We start from the raw sequence: 17,490 nt of genomic DNA on the forward strand, positions 1-17,490 counted from the left end.
TGAGTAACTGAGTAGTACAAATTTTCAGGGAGGAAGAGAGGGTTGGAATGGTCTTCACTTGCCTAAGCTGACCCCTCCCCATTTCTTTCCCCTCCTCAGGGTCTTGGAGGAACCTGCACCCAGAGCCTTTTGAACCAGCATGGCCGGCCTTCAGGACAACACTCTGCGGATCGTTCTGGTGGGAACAACTGGAAGAGGGAGAAGTGCAACAGGAAACACTATCCTTGGGGAAAGAGTATTTGAATCTAAAATTGGTTCTGAATCTGTTACCAAGAGCTGTCAGTACGCATCTCGAGAGTGGAAGGGGAGGAAGCTTCTTGTTGTAGACACTCCAGGGTTATTTTCCACCAGCGAGGCACTGAGAACCACCTGTAAGGAAATCTCTGAGAGTGTCCGCTACTCCAGCCCCGGGCCTCATGCCATCATCCTGGTCCTATGGCTGGACTGCCTCACAGAGGACGAGCAGGCCTCAGTTGAATTGATCAAGGCCATCTTTGGGGAACACGTCGTGAAGCACATGATTGTCTTGTTCACTCGCAAAGATTATGTGGGTGGTCAGATGCTGAGTTACTTTATAGCAAGGGCAGACAAGCGCCTAAAAACCATCATCAAGGAGTGTGAGTTACGCTGCTGTGCCTTCAACAACAGAACAGCAGACGAGGCTGAGAAGGAAGCTCAAGTGAAGGAGCTGGTGGAGCTGATCGAGGCAGTGGTGCGGGAGAACGGAGGGGCTCACTTTTCAGATCCCATGTACAAGGACTCAGTGGGAAAGCAGAAACGTCTGGAAGACGCCTTGGAGAAAATTCGTGCTGGTTGATTAGCAAAGGCAAAATGGTACAAAGAGTATTATGATTGAAAAGAAAGGAAGGAATGAGGAACAATTTGAAATCACTAGAAGAGAAATACGGTATACCTTGAATCTACAGAGGAAGAATTTGAAAAAATATATCTACAGGTATTTTCAATTAGACTCAAAGTGTGCTTTCAAATATATGGCAGAGCTTCTGGGATTAATGCAAATTTTAGTTTTTCTTCTTAACTTACTGTGATTTGTCCATGTTGTAGATTGTATTTTCCAAAGTTGGCTACAGCAATATCTTCTCTCCTAGCTCTGCTTCTTGTACTCTGCACTGTTATTCCTTCTGTGGACTTATGGGCTGTGTCCCCATCCTGAAATTTCATGGACTCTGTGATTGCTTTGATGAGTAGTGGGTGGTCTGACTTCTGAAGTTAGACATGGACAGTGCTGCCTTGCTTTCTGGGGTACCTGCCCTCAGAACGTGGCCCCTGTGCTCTGAGGAAGCCCACGATGTCCATCGAGAGGCCCCAGGAAGAGGACTGGAATCCTGGCCCCGTCCCCTGCCTGCTCTTTCATCTGTCAGCACAACCACCTGCCAGCCGTGCAGGTGTGGCCACAGAGCAGTGGGCTCTCCAGCTGCCAGCAGAGCCGCCTCAGGGGAAGCTGCAGAGAGCAAAGCTGGACCATCCCCACCACGTCCCGCCCAGTTTGTAGATTCATGAGAAAAATAAATGATGCTGTTTCAAACCACTAAGCTTTGGGCTGGTCTGTTGTGCCGAGATAGCTCCCCAGAGCATCCTCCCAGCTCGTTCCCCACCCCCACAGTGCCAACACAGGTACGGAGTGACTGAATGGGCACAGTCACGCCAGAATACACTGTGTAGGTTCAAAAACTCAATTCTGGAGAATTGAAGTACGAAATCCTGCGTACATCACATGTCAACCCCTCTGGTGATGCACATTTTTTCTGTCCACGTGTATGAGCCCACAGCCAGTGAAGCAGCAGACCTCTCCAGAAGGAAAATTATGTGGGCCATGAAGGTCTGGGAGGTGCTCCATGCTTTCATTGTTTTTCTCTCTTTTCTTGTTCAGGTGCCGTCCTAATGTAAAATGTCCCTGACTGTAACTTAAAAATATCTTCTGTGCCATATTTTTCCTTTGCCTCTGCAGATCCACACTTTGGCCTCTTTCACCCCAGCTCTTTGCCCCAGGAGGCTGATCTACATGAATCACTTTGTCATGAACTCAGGGGTTCACCACTTGGGGTGCTGTGTTCAAGGACGAGGTGTGGTTGTCACAAGTTGGTTTATTTACACGTAGCAAGTGAAGGAGATGGGAAATTCGTATTCAAAGTTCTTTCTCTCTGATGGAGGCTGAGCCTTTGCTTATGGACACTAATTGGTCAATTGCACGTTGATTTTTCTTTTTCTAAAAAAATATTTATTTATTTATTTTTAAAGAGGGGAAGGGAGGGAGTATAAGAGGAGAGAAACACCAATGTGTGGCTGCCTCTTGAGTGCCCCCTACTGGGGACCTGGCTGGCAACCCAGGCATGTGCCCTGACTGAGAATTGAACCTGCAACCCTTTAGTTCACAGACTGGCACTCAGTCCACTGTCCATACTAGCCAGGGCCTTTTTCTTTTCCTTTCTCTTTACACCAAAGAGAAGACTTGATTTGATTTCATGTAAATTTTAAGGAAAATTTTATTGATTTTATTTTTATCATTCTTTTAAAAATATATTTTATTGATTATGTTATTACAGTTGTCCCATTTTTTCTCCCCTTTATTCCCCTTTGCCTTCCATCCCCTACCCTCCAGCATTTTCTTCCACCTTATTTCATGTCCATAGGTCATACATATAAGTTCTTTGGCTTCTCCATTTCTTATACTATTCTTAACCCTCCCCTGTCTATTTTGTACTTACCTATTAAGAACCTATTATGGTTGTTTTCCCCACATTCTCCCCCTCCCATTTCCCATTGGTAACCCTCCATGTGATCTCTATTTCTGTGGTTCTGTTCCTGTTCTAGCTGTTTGCTTAGTTTTTGTTTTTATTTTGGGGGTTCAGTTGTTGATAATTGTGTTTGTTATTATTTTACTGTTCATAGTTTTTGATCTTCTTCTATTTCTTAGATAGGTCCCTTTAACATTTCATATAATAAGGTCTTGGTGATGATGAACTCCTTGAACTTGACCTTGCCTGAGAAGCACTTTATCTGTCCTTCCATTCTAAATGAGAGCTTTGCTGGATAGTCATCTTGGATGTGGGTTCCTGCATTTCATGACTTAGAATACTTCTTCCCAGCCCCTTCTTGCCTGCAAGATTTCTTTTGAGAGATCAGATGATTGTCTGATGGGAACTCCTTTGTAGGTAACTGTCTCCTTTCCTCTTGCTGCTTTTAAGATTCTCTCTTTATCTTTCATCTTGGGTAATGTAAGTATAATGTGCCTTGGTGCACGCTTCCTTGGGTCCAACTTCTCTGGGAATCTCTGAGCTTCCTGGACTTCCTGGAAGTTTATTTTCTTTGCCAGATCGGGGAAGTTCTCCCTCATTATTTTTTTCAAACAAGTTTTCAATTTCTTGCTCATCTTGTTCTCCTTCTGGCACCCCTATGATTTGGATGTTGGAACATTTAAAGTTGTCTCAGAGGTTCCCAAGTCTCTCCTCATTTTTTTCAATTCTTATTTCTTCATTCTATTCCAGTTGGACGTGTATGTCTTCCTTTTGTTCCAAATCATTGATCTGAGTCTGATTTACCTTCCCTAGACTGTTGGTTCCCTGTGTATTTTTCTTTATTTCACTGTGTATAGTCTTTATTTCTTCCTTCATTTTCAGACCAAGCTCAATCAATTCTGTGAGCATCCTGATTACCAGTTTTTGAATTCTGCATCTGATAGGTTGTCTATCTCCTCATCACTTAGTTTTTTTCTGGAGTTTTAATCTGTCCTGTCATGTGGATCATGTTTGTTTGTCTCAGTGCACCTGTTACATGGTTCAGGGGAAGAGCCTTAGGTATTGGACAGGGTGGGGCAACCAACTGTGGCGTGGTGGCACTGTCTCTGGGGGAGGGGTCAGAAAGGGAACAGTGCTGCTTGCTGGGCTGTCGCCCCACTTGCCATTACTTCCCTTGCTTCCCACAGGTGGATAATGCATTTGAGGTGCTGACTCCTGGGCGGGTGGGTTTGTGTATGCTCTACAATCCTGTGGGGCTCTCCAATGAACCCCCATGAGGCTGGGAGTTTCTCTTGTGGCCCCAGCTCCCACAGATTTTTACAGCCAGAGGTTTTGAGTCTTTAGTTTCCCCTGCTGGAACCCTGGGTTGGGCAGCCTGTCTCACTCCCCAGTTGTTCCTCCCGGCTTATCCTTGCATGAATGTGGGATCGTCCAGACGGTCCACTGCCTTGCCATACGTCCTCTCTGCCTGCATCTCTGCCCCTCCTACCTGCCTGGATGAATGTTTCTTTAAATCCATGGGTGTTGGACTTCCATGCTGTTTGATTTTCTGGCAGTTCTGGTTGTTCTTTCAATTGGTTGTTATCCTTCTTTTAGTTGTGTGAGGGAGCAAAGCATTTCTGCCTATGTGTCCATCTTGGCTGGAAGTCCACCACATTGATTTTTCTTTGCAGCTGGCTGCTATTACCTGGTTCAACTCTGGCTAAACACATCCTGCTTACAGCTGGTCTGCAAGCACTGAGCTACATGTGAACATTTGGCAAGAACAACACTTAGTGAGAGGGGCCCTGACCTCGAGGCCCCTGTCCTATCAGACCACATCAGCAGGATCCCTGGCTCTTTGAGTCTTGCTAGGCTTCTGCCAGTGGGAAGTCCAAGCAGGAGGCCTCTTAGTGGTAGAAAAGCAAGGTGGTGGTATTCGTTTTCCTGCCTCTCTCCCTGCAAGGTCATCTCTGACCTGAGGTAACCCAAAACCAAAGGTCATACCTCCTCTGCCAAGCCCCTTCTGGATTCCAGCTCTCTGCCACCCCCTTAGGGTTAGGGTGTCATTTCCTCACTGTTACCAGCAGTGTCCCTTGTCACTTGCATACCCTTTGTCCACCGCTTGTATGAAGCTTCTCTGCCACCAAGGCTTGTGTTCCTTTGGCTCTGACACTTGGAGTGGGGAACCCACTGTGTCTGTTACACTGGGAAGGTCATGGGGAGGATGTGACCTACAGTTGACCTGGAAGCTGGACCCAGACTCCACCCCACAGCCCATCCTTGGAATGTGCACTTAACTCACTCTGTCCCCACACAGGAGCTACCTCAGGGACACATCCTTGAGATAGTGATGTGTTGTTGAGAACATCAGGATGGTGCACATGACTCAGCCCAGCTAAGGGTCTATGCACACTTCTCAGATCTTTTGTCAGGTGCACAAAATACTTGTCTTGGGGTCCACCCATGACAAGCCTTGTAAGTAAGTTTCCCAGCTCATTAAAATGCCACCTCCCCAGTCGTCTGCAGCTTCCTCGGGTCTCTCCTTGCTTCATATGAGGACTGGTGGCACATTACTCCTGGGAGGTGAACTACCAACCTGTGCTTCTGAAAGAGCAGTCTCATCTATGGTTATAAACAAAGGTGAAAAACGGAGTGCCTTAAGTAATGGTTCTCAAGTTCTTTGTTCTGTTAAAAGTATCTTGACCTTCCAAAATTCTTCTTAAATTGAGATTTGGAATCCACAAATAGTCATGCTGCAGAAAATCATCATCATGTCCTGCTGTAGGTCTGAGAGCTGAGCTCTGAGTCTGGGTCTCAGTCCCCCACATGTGCACATCAAGGAACATGCTGGGCATATCCATGCACAGCACCTAAGTGATTTGGGTGGGGGAAAGGAGGGGGGCGCACAGGGGGTGGGCAGGGATGACTGCAGGGCATGAGGAGCAGACTCAGGGTCTGGTTGTGGTGACGGCGTCCCTGGTGGAGACACATGCAAAATTCAGTCTGCTCTCTGTTCTCATTACAGCAGTTTGTTATGTGTCAAAAATGCTTATTTGTATTGTTTCCCATTTTACATTGGGTATTTGTCTCTTTATTAGTGGCATATATGAGTTCTTTTACATTTTCTTCTTTGTCATCTCTTTATCAAACATATTTACAAGTTCTTTTTTTAATATTTTATTTATTTATTTCTAGAGAGGGGAAGGGAAAGAGAAAGAGGGAGAGAAACATCAATGTGTGGTTGCCTCTCAAGCACCCCCTACTGGGGAGCTGGCCTGCAACTCAGGCATGTGCCCATACTGGGCATTGAGCCAGGGACCCTTTGGTTCTCAGTCTGGCACTCAATCCACTGAGCCACGGTAGTCAGACTATTTACAAGTTCTTTATGAGATGTGTGATGTGCAAACATTTCCTCCCACTTTGTAGCTTGCTCTTACTTTTACATTTTCTTATTGATTAAGATATATTTTGCTAATTATTTTTCATTCTTTTTTTAATATGGACCTTCTTTTCTTCCAAGGTAGTAACTTTATTTCTTTGATATTTATTCTTTACTTAGTTAAATTTATTGGTGGTAGCATTGGTTAATAAAATTGCATAATACAATTCTATAATACATCATCTGTATATTGGATTGTGTATTCGCCACCCAAAATCAAGTTTCCTTCATCACTATATATTTGACCCCTTCACACTTTCCCATATTCCCCCAACACCCATTCCCCTCTGGTCACCACCATACTGTGGTTTGTGTCTATGAGTTTTTGTTTATTTGCTTTTCCTTGTTGGTTCATTTGTTGCTTACTGTTTTATATCCCACCTTTGAATGAAATCATATGATTTTTGTCCTTTTGCATCTGACTCATTTCACTTGGCACGATTCTCTCAAGATCCACACATGTTGTTGCAAATGGCACTTTTCCATCCTTCCCATGGCCGAGTGTGTTCCATTGAGTACATGGGCCACATCGTCCTTGTCCGGTCACACATTCAGAGGGCACTTAGGTTGTTTCCATGCCTTGGCTACCATGAATAAAGGTTCAGTGAACACTGGGGTGCACCTATCTGTACAAATAAATGTTTTTTTTAGATTTTTTTGGTAGGTACCAAGAAGAAGAATTGCTGGATTGCATAGCAGTTCCATTCTTAATTTTTTGAGGACCCTCCATACTGTTTTCCCAGAGGCTGTACCAGTTCACATTCCCAGCAGCAGTGCATGAGGGCTCCCTTTTCTCCACAACCTGCAACACCTGTTATCACTTGGCTTGTTCGTAACAGCCATGTAACAGGTGTGACATGGTACCTCACTGTGGATTTAGTTTGCGTTTCTCTTATAGTTAGTGAAGGCGAGCATCTGTTTGTATATCTGTTAGCCTTTGAATGTCTTCTTGGGAGAAGCATTGTTCAGGTGCTTTGCCCATTTTTTTTAAAGTATATTTTATTGATTATGCTTTTACAGTTGTCCCAATGTTCTCCCTTAGTCCCCCTTCACTCAGTATCCCTGTTCCCTTCAGCAATCCATCCTTCTTAGTTCACATGGTTCCTGCATATAAATTCTTCTCCTTCTCCATTTCCTATACTACTCTTATCCTCCTGTCTGTTTTGTATGTACCAATGCTTTTAAATCCCTGTACATTTCCCCCCATTCTTCCCCTTCCCCCTCCTGGCTGAAACCCTCCAAATGATCTTCATATCTATGATTCTGTTATTGTTCTAGTTGTCTGCTTAGTGCGTTTTTCTTTTTGTTTTTTACATTCAGTAGTTGGTAGTTGTGAGTTTGTTGTCATTTTAATGTTCATAGTTTTTACCTTTTTCTTGGATAAGTCCCTTTAACATTTCATATAATAAGGGCTTAGTGATGCTGGACTCCTTTAGCTTTACCTTGTTTGGGAAGCTCTTTTTCTGCTCTTTCATTCTAAATAATAGGTTTGCTGGCTAAAGTAATCTTGGTTGTAGATCCCTGCTTGTCATTACTTTGAACACTTCTTGCGAGTCCCTTCTTGTCTGCAAAGTTTCTTTTGAGAAATCAGGTGGTGGTCTTTGTAGGTGACTCTCTGCTTTTCTCTTGCTGCTTTGAAGATTGTCTTTTTATCTTTAATCGTAGGCATTTAAATTATGATGTGTCTTGGTTTGGTCCTCTTTGGGTCCAACTTGTATGGGACTCTCTGTGCTTCCTGGACGTGTATGCCTATTTCCTTTACCAAATTAGGGAAGTTTTCTCTCATTATTTCTTTAAAAAATATGTATTTATTTTTAGAGACAGGGGAAGGGAGGGAGAAAGAGAGGGAAACATCAAATGTGTGGTTGCCTCTCGAGCACCCCCTACTGGGGACCTGGCCTGTAACCCAGGCATGTGCCCTGACTGGGAATCCAACCAGTGACCTTTTGTTTCACAGGCTGGTGCTCAATCCACTGAGTCACACTAGCAAGGTCTGCTCACATTATTTCTTGTGCTTCCTCTTCTCCTTCTGGCATCCATATCATTCAGATGTTGGCACTTGGGAATGTCCCAGAATCTTCTTATTCTCTCCTTGTTTTTCTGAATTATTATTTCTTCTTTCTGTTCTGGTTGAATGTTTATTTCTTCCTTATGTCCCAAATCATTGATTTGAACCCAGGCTTCCTTCCTTTCACTGTTGGTTCCGTCTGGATTTTTGTTTATTTCACTTAGCATATCCTTCATTTCTTCCTTTCTACCTTTTCATACTCAATGAGTTCTCTGAGCATCTTATCACCAGTGTTTTGAACTCTGCATCTGATGGGTTGGCTATTTGTTTCTTTTAGTTGTTTTTCTGAGTTTTGTTCTGCTCTCTCATTTGGGCCATATTTCTTTGTCTCCTCAAGTTGGCAGCCTCCCTGTGTTTGTTTCTGTGTGTTATATAGAGTTGCTTCAACACCCTGTCTTAGCACACCTGTTAAGTTGTATGGGCCAGAGCCTTAAGCATTTGCCAGGGTGGGGTAACATGCTTTACCACTTTGTAGCTCTGTATGTGGGGGGTGGTCAGAAAGGGGAAAATGTCACTGCATACATGCTGGAAGCTTGCTGGGTGCTCACCCCATTTCCATTCACTTCACCCCCATCTTGTATGCTACTGGTGCCCTTGTAGCTGTTGCCATGGTGGTGGTTCTCAGGGTGGGTGGGTTTGCATACATTCTAGCACCATGCTGGCCCTTTCAATGGACTCTTCTGAGGGACTGGCACTTTCTCCCACCACCCCAATCCCACTGGCTTTATAGCCAGAAATTATGAGGCTTTATGTCCTGGTGCTGGAACCCTGGGCTGCATGGTCTGAGTTGGGGCTGGGATCACTCAGTCCCAAAGAATCCCTCCTGATTTTTACCCTTTACAAGTGAACATGGGATCTTCCAGTCCCCTGGATTCTACCTCCAGGCTGCCACCACATGGCTGCTGCCACCCAGCATCCTCTCCACCCAGGTTGCCCGACTCTGCCCTCCTACCTGTCTGGATGAAGATGTCTTCTTTAAGTCCTTTGTTATCGGACCTCCATATAGTTTGATTTTGTGGCAGTTCTGGGTGATTTTTTTTTTTAGATTAGTTGTGATCCGTCTTGTGGTTGCACAAGGAGGCAAAGTATGTCTTCCCCGTCTGCATCTTGCCTGGAAGTTGCTCTGCCCATTTTGAGGAAATTATTTGCTTTTGTTGTTGATTTGTATATATTCTTTTATTTTTTATTATTTTTCTTTTTAAAAATATATTTGATTTATTATGCTATTACAGTTGTCCCATTACCCCCTTCATTCCCCTCCACCCTGCACACCCTCTCTCACCCACATTTCCCCCCTTTAGTTCATGTCCATGTGTCATAAGTTCTTTAGCTCCTACATTTACCATACTATTCTTGCCCTCCCCCTGTCTATTTTCTACCTACCATCTATGCTACTTATTTTCTGTACCTTTTCCCCCTCTCTGCCCCTCCCACTCCCCCACTGACAACCCTGTATGTGATATCCATTTCCGTGAATCTGTTCCTGTTGTAGTTGTTTGCTTAGTTTGCTTTTGTTTTAGTGTGGTTGTTAATAATTGGGAGTTTGCTGTCATTTTACTATACATATTTTTTATCTTCTTTTTCTTAGATAAGTCTCTTTAACATTTCATAAAATAAGGGCTTGGTGATGATGAACTCCTTGAACTTGACCTTATTTGAGACGCACTTTATCTGCCCTTTTGTTACAGAACAAACAAGGGGGGCCTGAGATGATATAAAGAAGCCCCCAGGTCCGTATGTCCGCCGCCAGAGGAAAGATGTCTCTCAATGTCAGAGATTTGTGAAAAGGAAAGGAAACGTTTATTTAATGCTATACAAACTTAAAGTAGGGACCTAATGTCTTCACCAAAAATCTTAAAGTCCCTTAAAGCACCCACAAACAGACACAGTCCTTCCTTCCTTCCCCCTTTGCCCAGTCCAGAGTATCGTATCTCATAAAGCTGCGGCGGTCCCCACTCTGGCAAAGGCACGCGGTCCTCTCTCCCTGGGCCATGGGAATCCCCACTCTGCCAGAGCCTCGTGGTTCTCCCTCTCAGGGCTGCGGGAGTCCTCATTCTGCTAAAGCTGTGTGGTTCTCTCTTGCAGGGCTGCGCATGTTTCTCCCCCTCAAATGGCTGCCGTGTCTCGGCTTAAATCCCAGTGCCAATCTTCCTCCGAAGCCCCATTTCCGGCTCCTCTCACAATTGGCTACAGCTGCCAGATTCTGGGCAGGTGTGGCCCTGTGGTGTGGAGCCAATTATCTCCAGGCTCTTTTGGATCTTATTACAGATCCCTATTTGAGGCTCCCCTCTTGGCTGCACCCTGTTATACTTCCATTCTAAATGAAAGCTTTGCTGGATAGAGCAATCTGGGATGTAGGTCCTTGCCTTTCATGACTTGGAATACTTCTTTCCAGCCCCTTCTTGCCTGTAAGGTCTCCTTTGAGAAATCAGCTGACAGTCTGATGGAAACTCTTTTGTAGGTGACTGTCTCCTTATCTCTTTCTGCTTCTAGGTTTCTCTCCTTCATTTTGATCTTGGCTAATGTAATTATGATGTGCCTTGGTGTATTCCTTCTTGGGTCCAACTTCTTTGGGACTCTCTGAGCTTCCTGGACTTCCTGGAAGTCTGTTTCCTTTGTGAGATTGAGGGAGTTCTCCTTTATTATTTGTTCAAATAAGTTTTCCACTTGTTGCCCTTCCTCTTCCCCTTCTGGTATCCCTATAATTTGGATGTTGGAATGTTTAAAGATGTCCTGGAGGTTCCTAAGCCTCTCCTCATTTTTTTGAATTCTTATTTCTTCATTCTTTTCTGATGGTATGTTTTTCCCTTCCTTCTGGTCCACTCCACTGATGAGAGACCCAGCTTTCATTCCATCACTATTGGTTCCCTGTGCATTTTTCTTCATTTTACTTATTGTAGCTTTCATTTTTTCATCTAATTTGTGACCAAAATCAACCAATTCTGTGAGCATCCCGATCACCAGTGTTTTGAACTGTGCATCTGATAGGTTGGCTATCTCTTAGTCACTTAAAAGGATTGGTTCTGGGGCGTTAATTTCTTCTTCTGTTTCAGCCATATATTTATTTTTTTTTGGTCTGGTCGTGCTTGTTACATCTGAGGGTCAGAGCCTTAGGTGTTCCCAGGGTGGGGCAACCCAGTCGCTGGGTTGTGATGCTGTATATGAGGGCAGGGTCTGAGAGGGAACAATGGTGCTTGCCCTACTCCTTGTGGGATTTTAGTTCCTTCCGCTGCTTCTCCCAACCAAACTGGACCTTTCTGGTGCGGATTCCCATGTGGGTGGGCTTGAGCACCCCGTGGGTCTTTCCAACGACCACTTCTGTGAGGCTGGGAGTCTCTCCTTATGCCTCAACCCCCACAGGTGTTTTCAATCAGTGCCCCAAGGCTCTACTTCCCAGTGCTGGGATCCTGGGTTGGGCACAGTGCCTTGCTTCACAATTGCCGCCTCAATGGGTCTGCTGGTTGCCACCCCTCGGCTGGGGTCTGCCAACTTCCACTTGCATGCTCACAGTCCGCCCGCTGTGGTCTTACATGCCCAGTCCCAAGCTCTTTGTGTTGCGATCCCTCTCTGCCAGGCTGCCCGACTCCACCCCTCCTATTGGTCTGGATGAACATGTCTATTTTAACTCCTTGGTTGTCCAACTTCCATACAGTTCAATTTTCTGTCAGTTCTGGTTGTTATTCTGTTTCTAAATCATTGTTGTCCCTATCTTGGTTGTGTGAGGAGGCACAGTGTGTCTACCTATGCCTCCATCTTGGCCGGAGGTATATATATTCTTTATATATTTTGGATATCCCCTTGTTAGAAGTGTTGTTCGCAAATACATCTCCCATTTGTTCAGCTTCCTTTTTTTTTTGATGGTTTCTTTTGCAGTGCAGAAACTTTTTAATTTGCTCTAGTTGCATTCATTTATTTTTGCTTTTACTTCCCTTTGCTTTTGGGACAAATTCATAAAACCTCTCTTGGCCAAGACCATAAGTGTGGCACATATGCTTTTTTCTATGTGTTTATTGTTTAAGCTCAGACATAGGCCTTCAGTCCATTTCGGGTTAATTTTAGTAAAGAGTGACAAATGGCAGTCTAGTCTAGTTTCATTGTTTTGCATGTGGTTTTCCAGTTTTCCCACAATTATTTATTGAAGGGGCTTTCTTTTCTCCATTGTATGTTTTTGGCTCTATTGTTGAAAATCCCTTGCCATATACACATGTGTTTATTTGGGGGCTCTCAACCTGTTCCATTGTCAGTGTGACAGTATTGCTGCCAACACATATACTGTTTTGATTATGTTTGCTTAGTAGTATAATTTGAAGTCAGGGAGTATGATGTCTTTGGATTTGTTCTTTTTTCTGAGGATTTCCTTGTCTATTCAGAGTCTTTTTGTAGGTCCATACAAATCTAATGAGTGTTTTATTTCTTTAAAAAACACTCATTGGGATTCTGAGAAGTATTGCAATAAATCTGTATGTTGGTTTGAGTAATATGGCCACTTTAACTATGTGGGGATTCTTCCAATCCATGAACATTGAATATTTTTCCATTTCTTTGTGTCTTCTTCAATTTTACTTAATGCTAGCTTATAGTTTTCAGTGTATAAGCCCTTCACATCTCTTGTGCTGTATATTCCTAGGTATTTTATTTTTTCTACAATTGCAAAAGGAATTGTTTTTTTTAGAATTGTTTTCCTGAAATTTCGTTGTTGGTTTGTAGGAACACTAAAGTTTTGTACACTGACTTTGTGTCCAGCAACTTACCATACGTGTTCCTGAAAAATACACTTAAAGCTAGAATTGAGTGTGTGATTACTGTGTAGCCGCATCTCATAAACTTGAAAATACAGCATTCAATTATGCTCTTGTTCTAAACATTTCTCAACTTTGATTACTTGATCTGATTTGATCCATGGGTTATTTGACCCAGGCATTGCCTGAGGGAGTGTGGGGATGGGAGGAGGGGAAAATTGGGACAATTGATGGCAGAGGCCATAAATAAAGACATAAAAATAGAACTATGTCCTCCAATTTATGAACATATGGTATTTTATTATCTACCTTTTAATTACACTGTTGGCGAGAAGTGTGATCTATGTTATTTCAATCCAATACAATTTGAAAGCATTTCTTGAGAACAACATTGGTAAGTGTTTCCTATGTATTTGAAAACAACTGACTGAAATTTGATGAAGAATTTACACATGTGCATGAGGTCAAGTCCATTAATCTGGTTGCTTCAATCTTCTCCTTCCATACTACATTTTATTTTCCTGCTCTGGTGAGGACTGAGAAATGTGTGTTACACCTATCATACGAAGTGCAGGTTTGCCCATTTTCTCTGTGACTGAATGACTCCCTTTACAAAGTGAGGGCTCCATGTCCAGCAGGTGGAAATGCAAAGCTGTGTCTGAGCTGGTGCGCAGGGCTCTGTGGCTGTGCCCCCACCACACTGCTGAGGTCCCACCTGCCGCCTGCACTCCTCACCCATCTTACTATACTCGCTGTTGTTCTTCTAACACAGATGAATGTGTTGTATATTTTATACTCTACACATTTATTCCTTATTATTTATATCTGTCCCCCCAAGGAAAATTGGAAGATCCAAACCAAGAATTTTACTTGTGATTATTTAATTTACCCAAGTGCCTAGGACACTGCCTGGCACATAACATGCTCCCACTGAATGGAAAGCCTGTGTCGTTGGGTAGCTTGTTCTTGTTTGTTTAGAATTTGATTGTTATATTTGTCTAAAACTCTGCTTTCAACCTTTCTCTGGTTATATGCTTTAGATTCAAATTTCTTTTGGAATCCTCTGGAAAAAAGTGCTAACTTTTGAAAACTGAAATCTTTTGTCCATTTATCATAATTATAATTTGATATGTTTGGATACATATAAAATTTTATTTTTTGCCTTCTGCTTGTTCGACTTATCTCATAATTCACTTATTTTATTTTATGTTGTTGAATTTGAATGATTTGGGTATTATTTCACATTCCACATATTTCTCCACTAGTGTGGAAATTACATACCTTTTCTCTTAATTTTTCAGTGGCTGCCCAATGATTATAACACACATTCTTACATATCAAAGTGTAAAGGTAATCTGTGTTTTTATCTTCCTTCTATACAACAAATTTCATTGGACATTTTAATTCCACTCCCATCCTCCTTTGCAATCTAAATATTATTATGTATTTTATCTTAAGCCTTTCCTTCTTAAATCTAGAAGCTATTTCTATTATTTTGTACTGTTCCCATTAGTTTAACTTGGTCTTTGTTTTCCCCTCTGAGTCACTGATGGGATTGCTTTCCACTCGTGCCCAGCACACTCTGTAGAAATCCCTCCAGTGAGGAAGTGCTGGGGGCAGGAGCTCTCCCCTTCCTTGTCTGAAATGCACGTGTGTTGCCCTGACTCCTGACAGCTGTCCCCTGAGTGTGCAGTTCTGAGTCAGCTGTCATCTTCTCTGAGCTCATTGCAGGTCTGCTGGCACTGTTTCCGGCTGCTCTGTTACCGGGCAGGGGTCAGTGCAGTTCCAGCATCTCCTCCTGGAAGGTCATGGGTCTGTCTTCCTGGCTCCTTTGAGGAATTCTCTTTGCTTTGATGTCCTACAGCTTCGTCTTCTGTGTCAAAGTGTGAATTCCTTCTTCATGATCTTTTAGGGATCTGTTATATGGTTTGAATTTTGGGTCGGTGTGTTTCCTCAGCTCCACCACCGCAGCTTTAAAGATTTCCTCCATCATCTTTTCTTCTGTTTTCTCTCTTCAAGCATCTTCTGCCTGTTTGCAGTGCACCCTGGCCTTTTCTTTTTTCTATCTGTCCCCCACTCACTAGGTATAGCTCACTGACATTTTTGAGGGGTTAGCCCTTGGGGTTTATGGTCAAGGCTCCCCTTGAGATCTCTGTTGAATCTGCCCTTGCCTTTGGCTCCCACATCAGTGGGGTTGGAGAAGCACAGCTGATGTTCTCCCAGTTGGTAAATGTCCTCAGAGTGGGAGCAGGCTGCTGTCCTTCGCTGAGGGTCTGGGTTTCCCCCTTCATTGGGCTCCATACCTGAGTAAGCTCATTTTCTTTCCTATAGTCCTTCCTGCTGACTGCAGGGATTTGGTGTCCCTTGGCTTCCCCTTCTTGTTATGCTGTTGTGCCATTGAATGAAATGCTGTGAAGTGAGGACTTTGGTCATGCACAGCTCGGACATGCATCCTCTATTCTGATTTTCAGGTGATGCTGCTTCATGACCATGATCATTAGAAAACAGAGAGGGTGCTCAGCTGCACATTCACCACTCAGCTCAGAGAGCTGCGTTGTTGGAGGCTGAACATCAGCAATGTCTGGGAGCACCTGCTCCAACGTGGGGCAGGGGGCACGTTGTCGGGCTCCAGTCGGAGTCCAAGTGCTCGGGGTTGTGCCTGCTCCACAGGAGAACCAGGTGCGGGTGGGAGACTCCCAGAAAAACTCCTGTGCCTCAGGCAGCTCCAGCATGGGAGGGTCCAGGTGGGTCCCAAGCACAGGTCAGTGTGGCGTCCACAGGGAGGGCTCTTCTTGGCCCAGCATGTCTCCTCTCACCCCTGTGAACACACCACAGAAATACAAGTATAGGGCATGAGCTCTGTCACTGAGCCTCTCTCCCCTGTGCTGTGAGCACAACTTTAGGTGACAAGTCAAGCAGCATCGGGAGGACGTGAGGCAGGAAAGGGCTATAGCTCAGGCACCACGGACACCTTCCTGTGCACAAGTGAATTCAGAACCAGTCATCTAGTAGCTCATTTCTTTGAAAAAGAAAAGATTATGAGAAACAGTAAAACTTTTCCTGCTGTATATGCTGAGGTATACATTAAAACCGTCCCTTTGTTCTTTGTTACAGTTGTATTTATAGCATTTGTCATTAGTAATAAAGCACTTTGGAACATCCGTTTCACTCAGGCCAGGTAGCTCAGTTGTTTGGAGCATCAGCCCTGTGTGCCAAGGTCGTGGGTTCGACCCGATGGCCGGGCGCACACAGGTCACCCAGTGAATGCTTGGATACGTGGAGCAACAAATGGATATTTATTTCTCTATCCCTCTTTCTCAAATCAATGAATAAAAATTTAGAAATCAATAAATAAAAATTTAGAGATATAACATGTGTTTATGGTACTATTGGACTAAAGCAACCAAAGATGTCATAATAGACCAAAAAAGAATCTCAGATAATGTCAGAAATTGTGGAAACCACTGAAAATCCCAGAAAGAGGGCGAGTACCTGATGCTACCAGATGGATCCGGCCGCCTCTGAATTCTCCCCCCAGTGCCTGTTTGAAGCAGCCTCTCCCTCTGCCCCTGGGATCTCGGGATGGTGAAGATTCAGGTGCACACAGACATATGGGTTCTGGAGGGAGGGGATGCACCAGCCTGGGCCTATGAGTAAGGAAGGGAGCTGAGCCTGGGCTGAGAGTGGCAGCAACGGGGGAAAGCTCACCTGTGTCCCTGCTTCTTGCTTTCTAGGCAGCTGGTGCCAAGTGGTGAATGGAGAGTGACTGACACCTGTCACTGTAACTCTCCCTCCCTCTGATGACCCTGAGGACTCAAAGCATGGGAGAACAGGGCCCCTTGTGATATTGCTCCCTCACACCAGACCCCTGAGGCCAAGAGTCCCAGGATGGGCCCCTCCACATGGGATCCTTGGAGGACCCTGTTTGGTGTCTCAGGTTTATCACTACAACCAACCAACATCTGAGAAGAAATGAGGGTGTGGGGCTGGGGCTCAGGATTCGTACTCCTGGGAGGGTCTGTGCCCTTGTCCTCATGGGGCAGGGCCCAGGCATTGTCATGTGATGTCACTCCCTGGGAGGCATGGGACTTAGTGATCTGACACCCCCTGTCTTCCTTCTGTAAAGACACCTGGGCTCAGAGGGGAGTGGTTGTGCCCAAAGCCTGAGATCCTGAGAGTGGCTGGTCAGAGCCACTCACCCTTCCTGACTGCAGTTCACAGGTTAATGGCAGACACCTGCGCTGATGTGCTCATAGGACAGGTGGCTCTGAAGCCCAGGGAACAAAGCAGTGTCACTGGGCTAAGGGAGGAGGACACATTGTCAGACACTTTGGTCATCCTGTGCTGTCAGCCCAGGCTTTTGTCTCCTGTGTGTTTCAATGGATGAAAGCTCGTGTTGTCTTGTTTTGTAAGGGATAGTGCCCTCCTCTATGTTTTAGATAAAAATCTTTATTCTTTTTATAAAATTAAATTTATTGGGGTGATATTGGTTAATAACATTGTACA

The 17,490-nt window shown here is 44.4% G+C and overlaps 1 protein-coding gene and 1 pseudogene across 2 annotated transcripts in view; both read left to right on the forward strand.

Moving 5' to 3' along the window:
* LOC114507468 (GTPase IMAP family member 7-like) overlaps positions 1-821 on the forward strand; it is a 265,099-nt gene extending 264,278 nt beyond the window's left edge. For both annotated transcript variants that reach the window (XM_036011036.1, XM_028525268.2), the window contains exon 2: positions 100-821. In XM_036011036.1, coding sequence (XP_035866929.1) covers positions 140-817 — 678 coding nt within the window. In that variant the 5' untranslated portion in view covers positions 100-139 and the 3' untranslated portion in view covers positions 818-821. The remainder of the gene's footprint in view (positions 1-99) is intronic.
* LOC114507720 overlaps positions 1-17,490 on the forward strand; it is a 33,249-nt pseudogene that overhangs the window by 1,364 nt on the left and 14,395 nt on the right.

This window comes from Phyllostomus discolor, chromosome 10 (assembly GCF_004126475.2).
Source record: "Phyllostomus discolor isolate MPI-MPIP mPhyDis1 chromosome 10, mPhyDis1.pri.v3, whole genome shotgun sequence".
Classification (NCBI taxonomy): Eukaryota; Metazoa; Chordata; class Mammalia; order Chiroptera; family Phyllostomidae; genus Phyllostomus; species Phyllostomus discolor.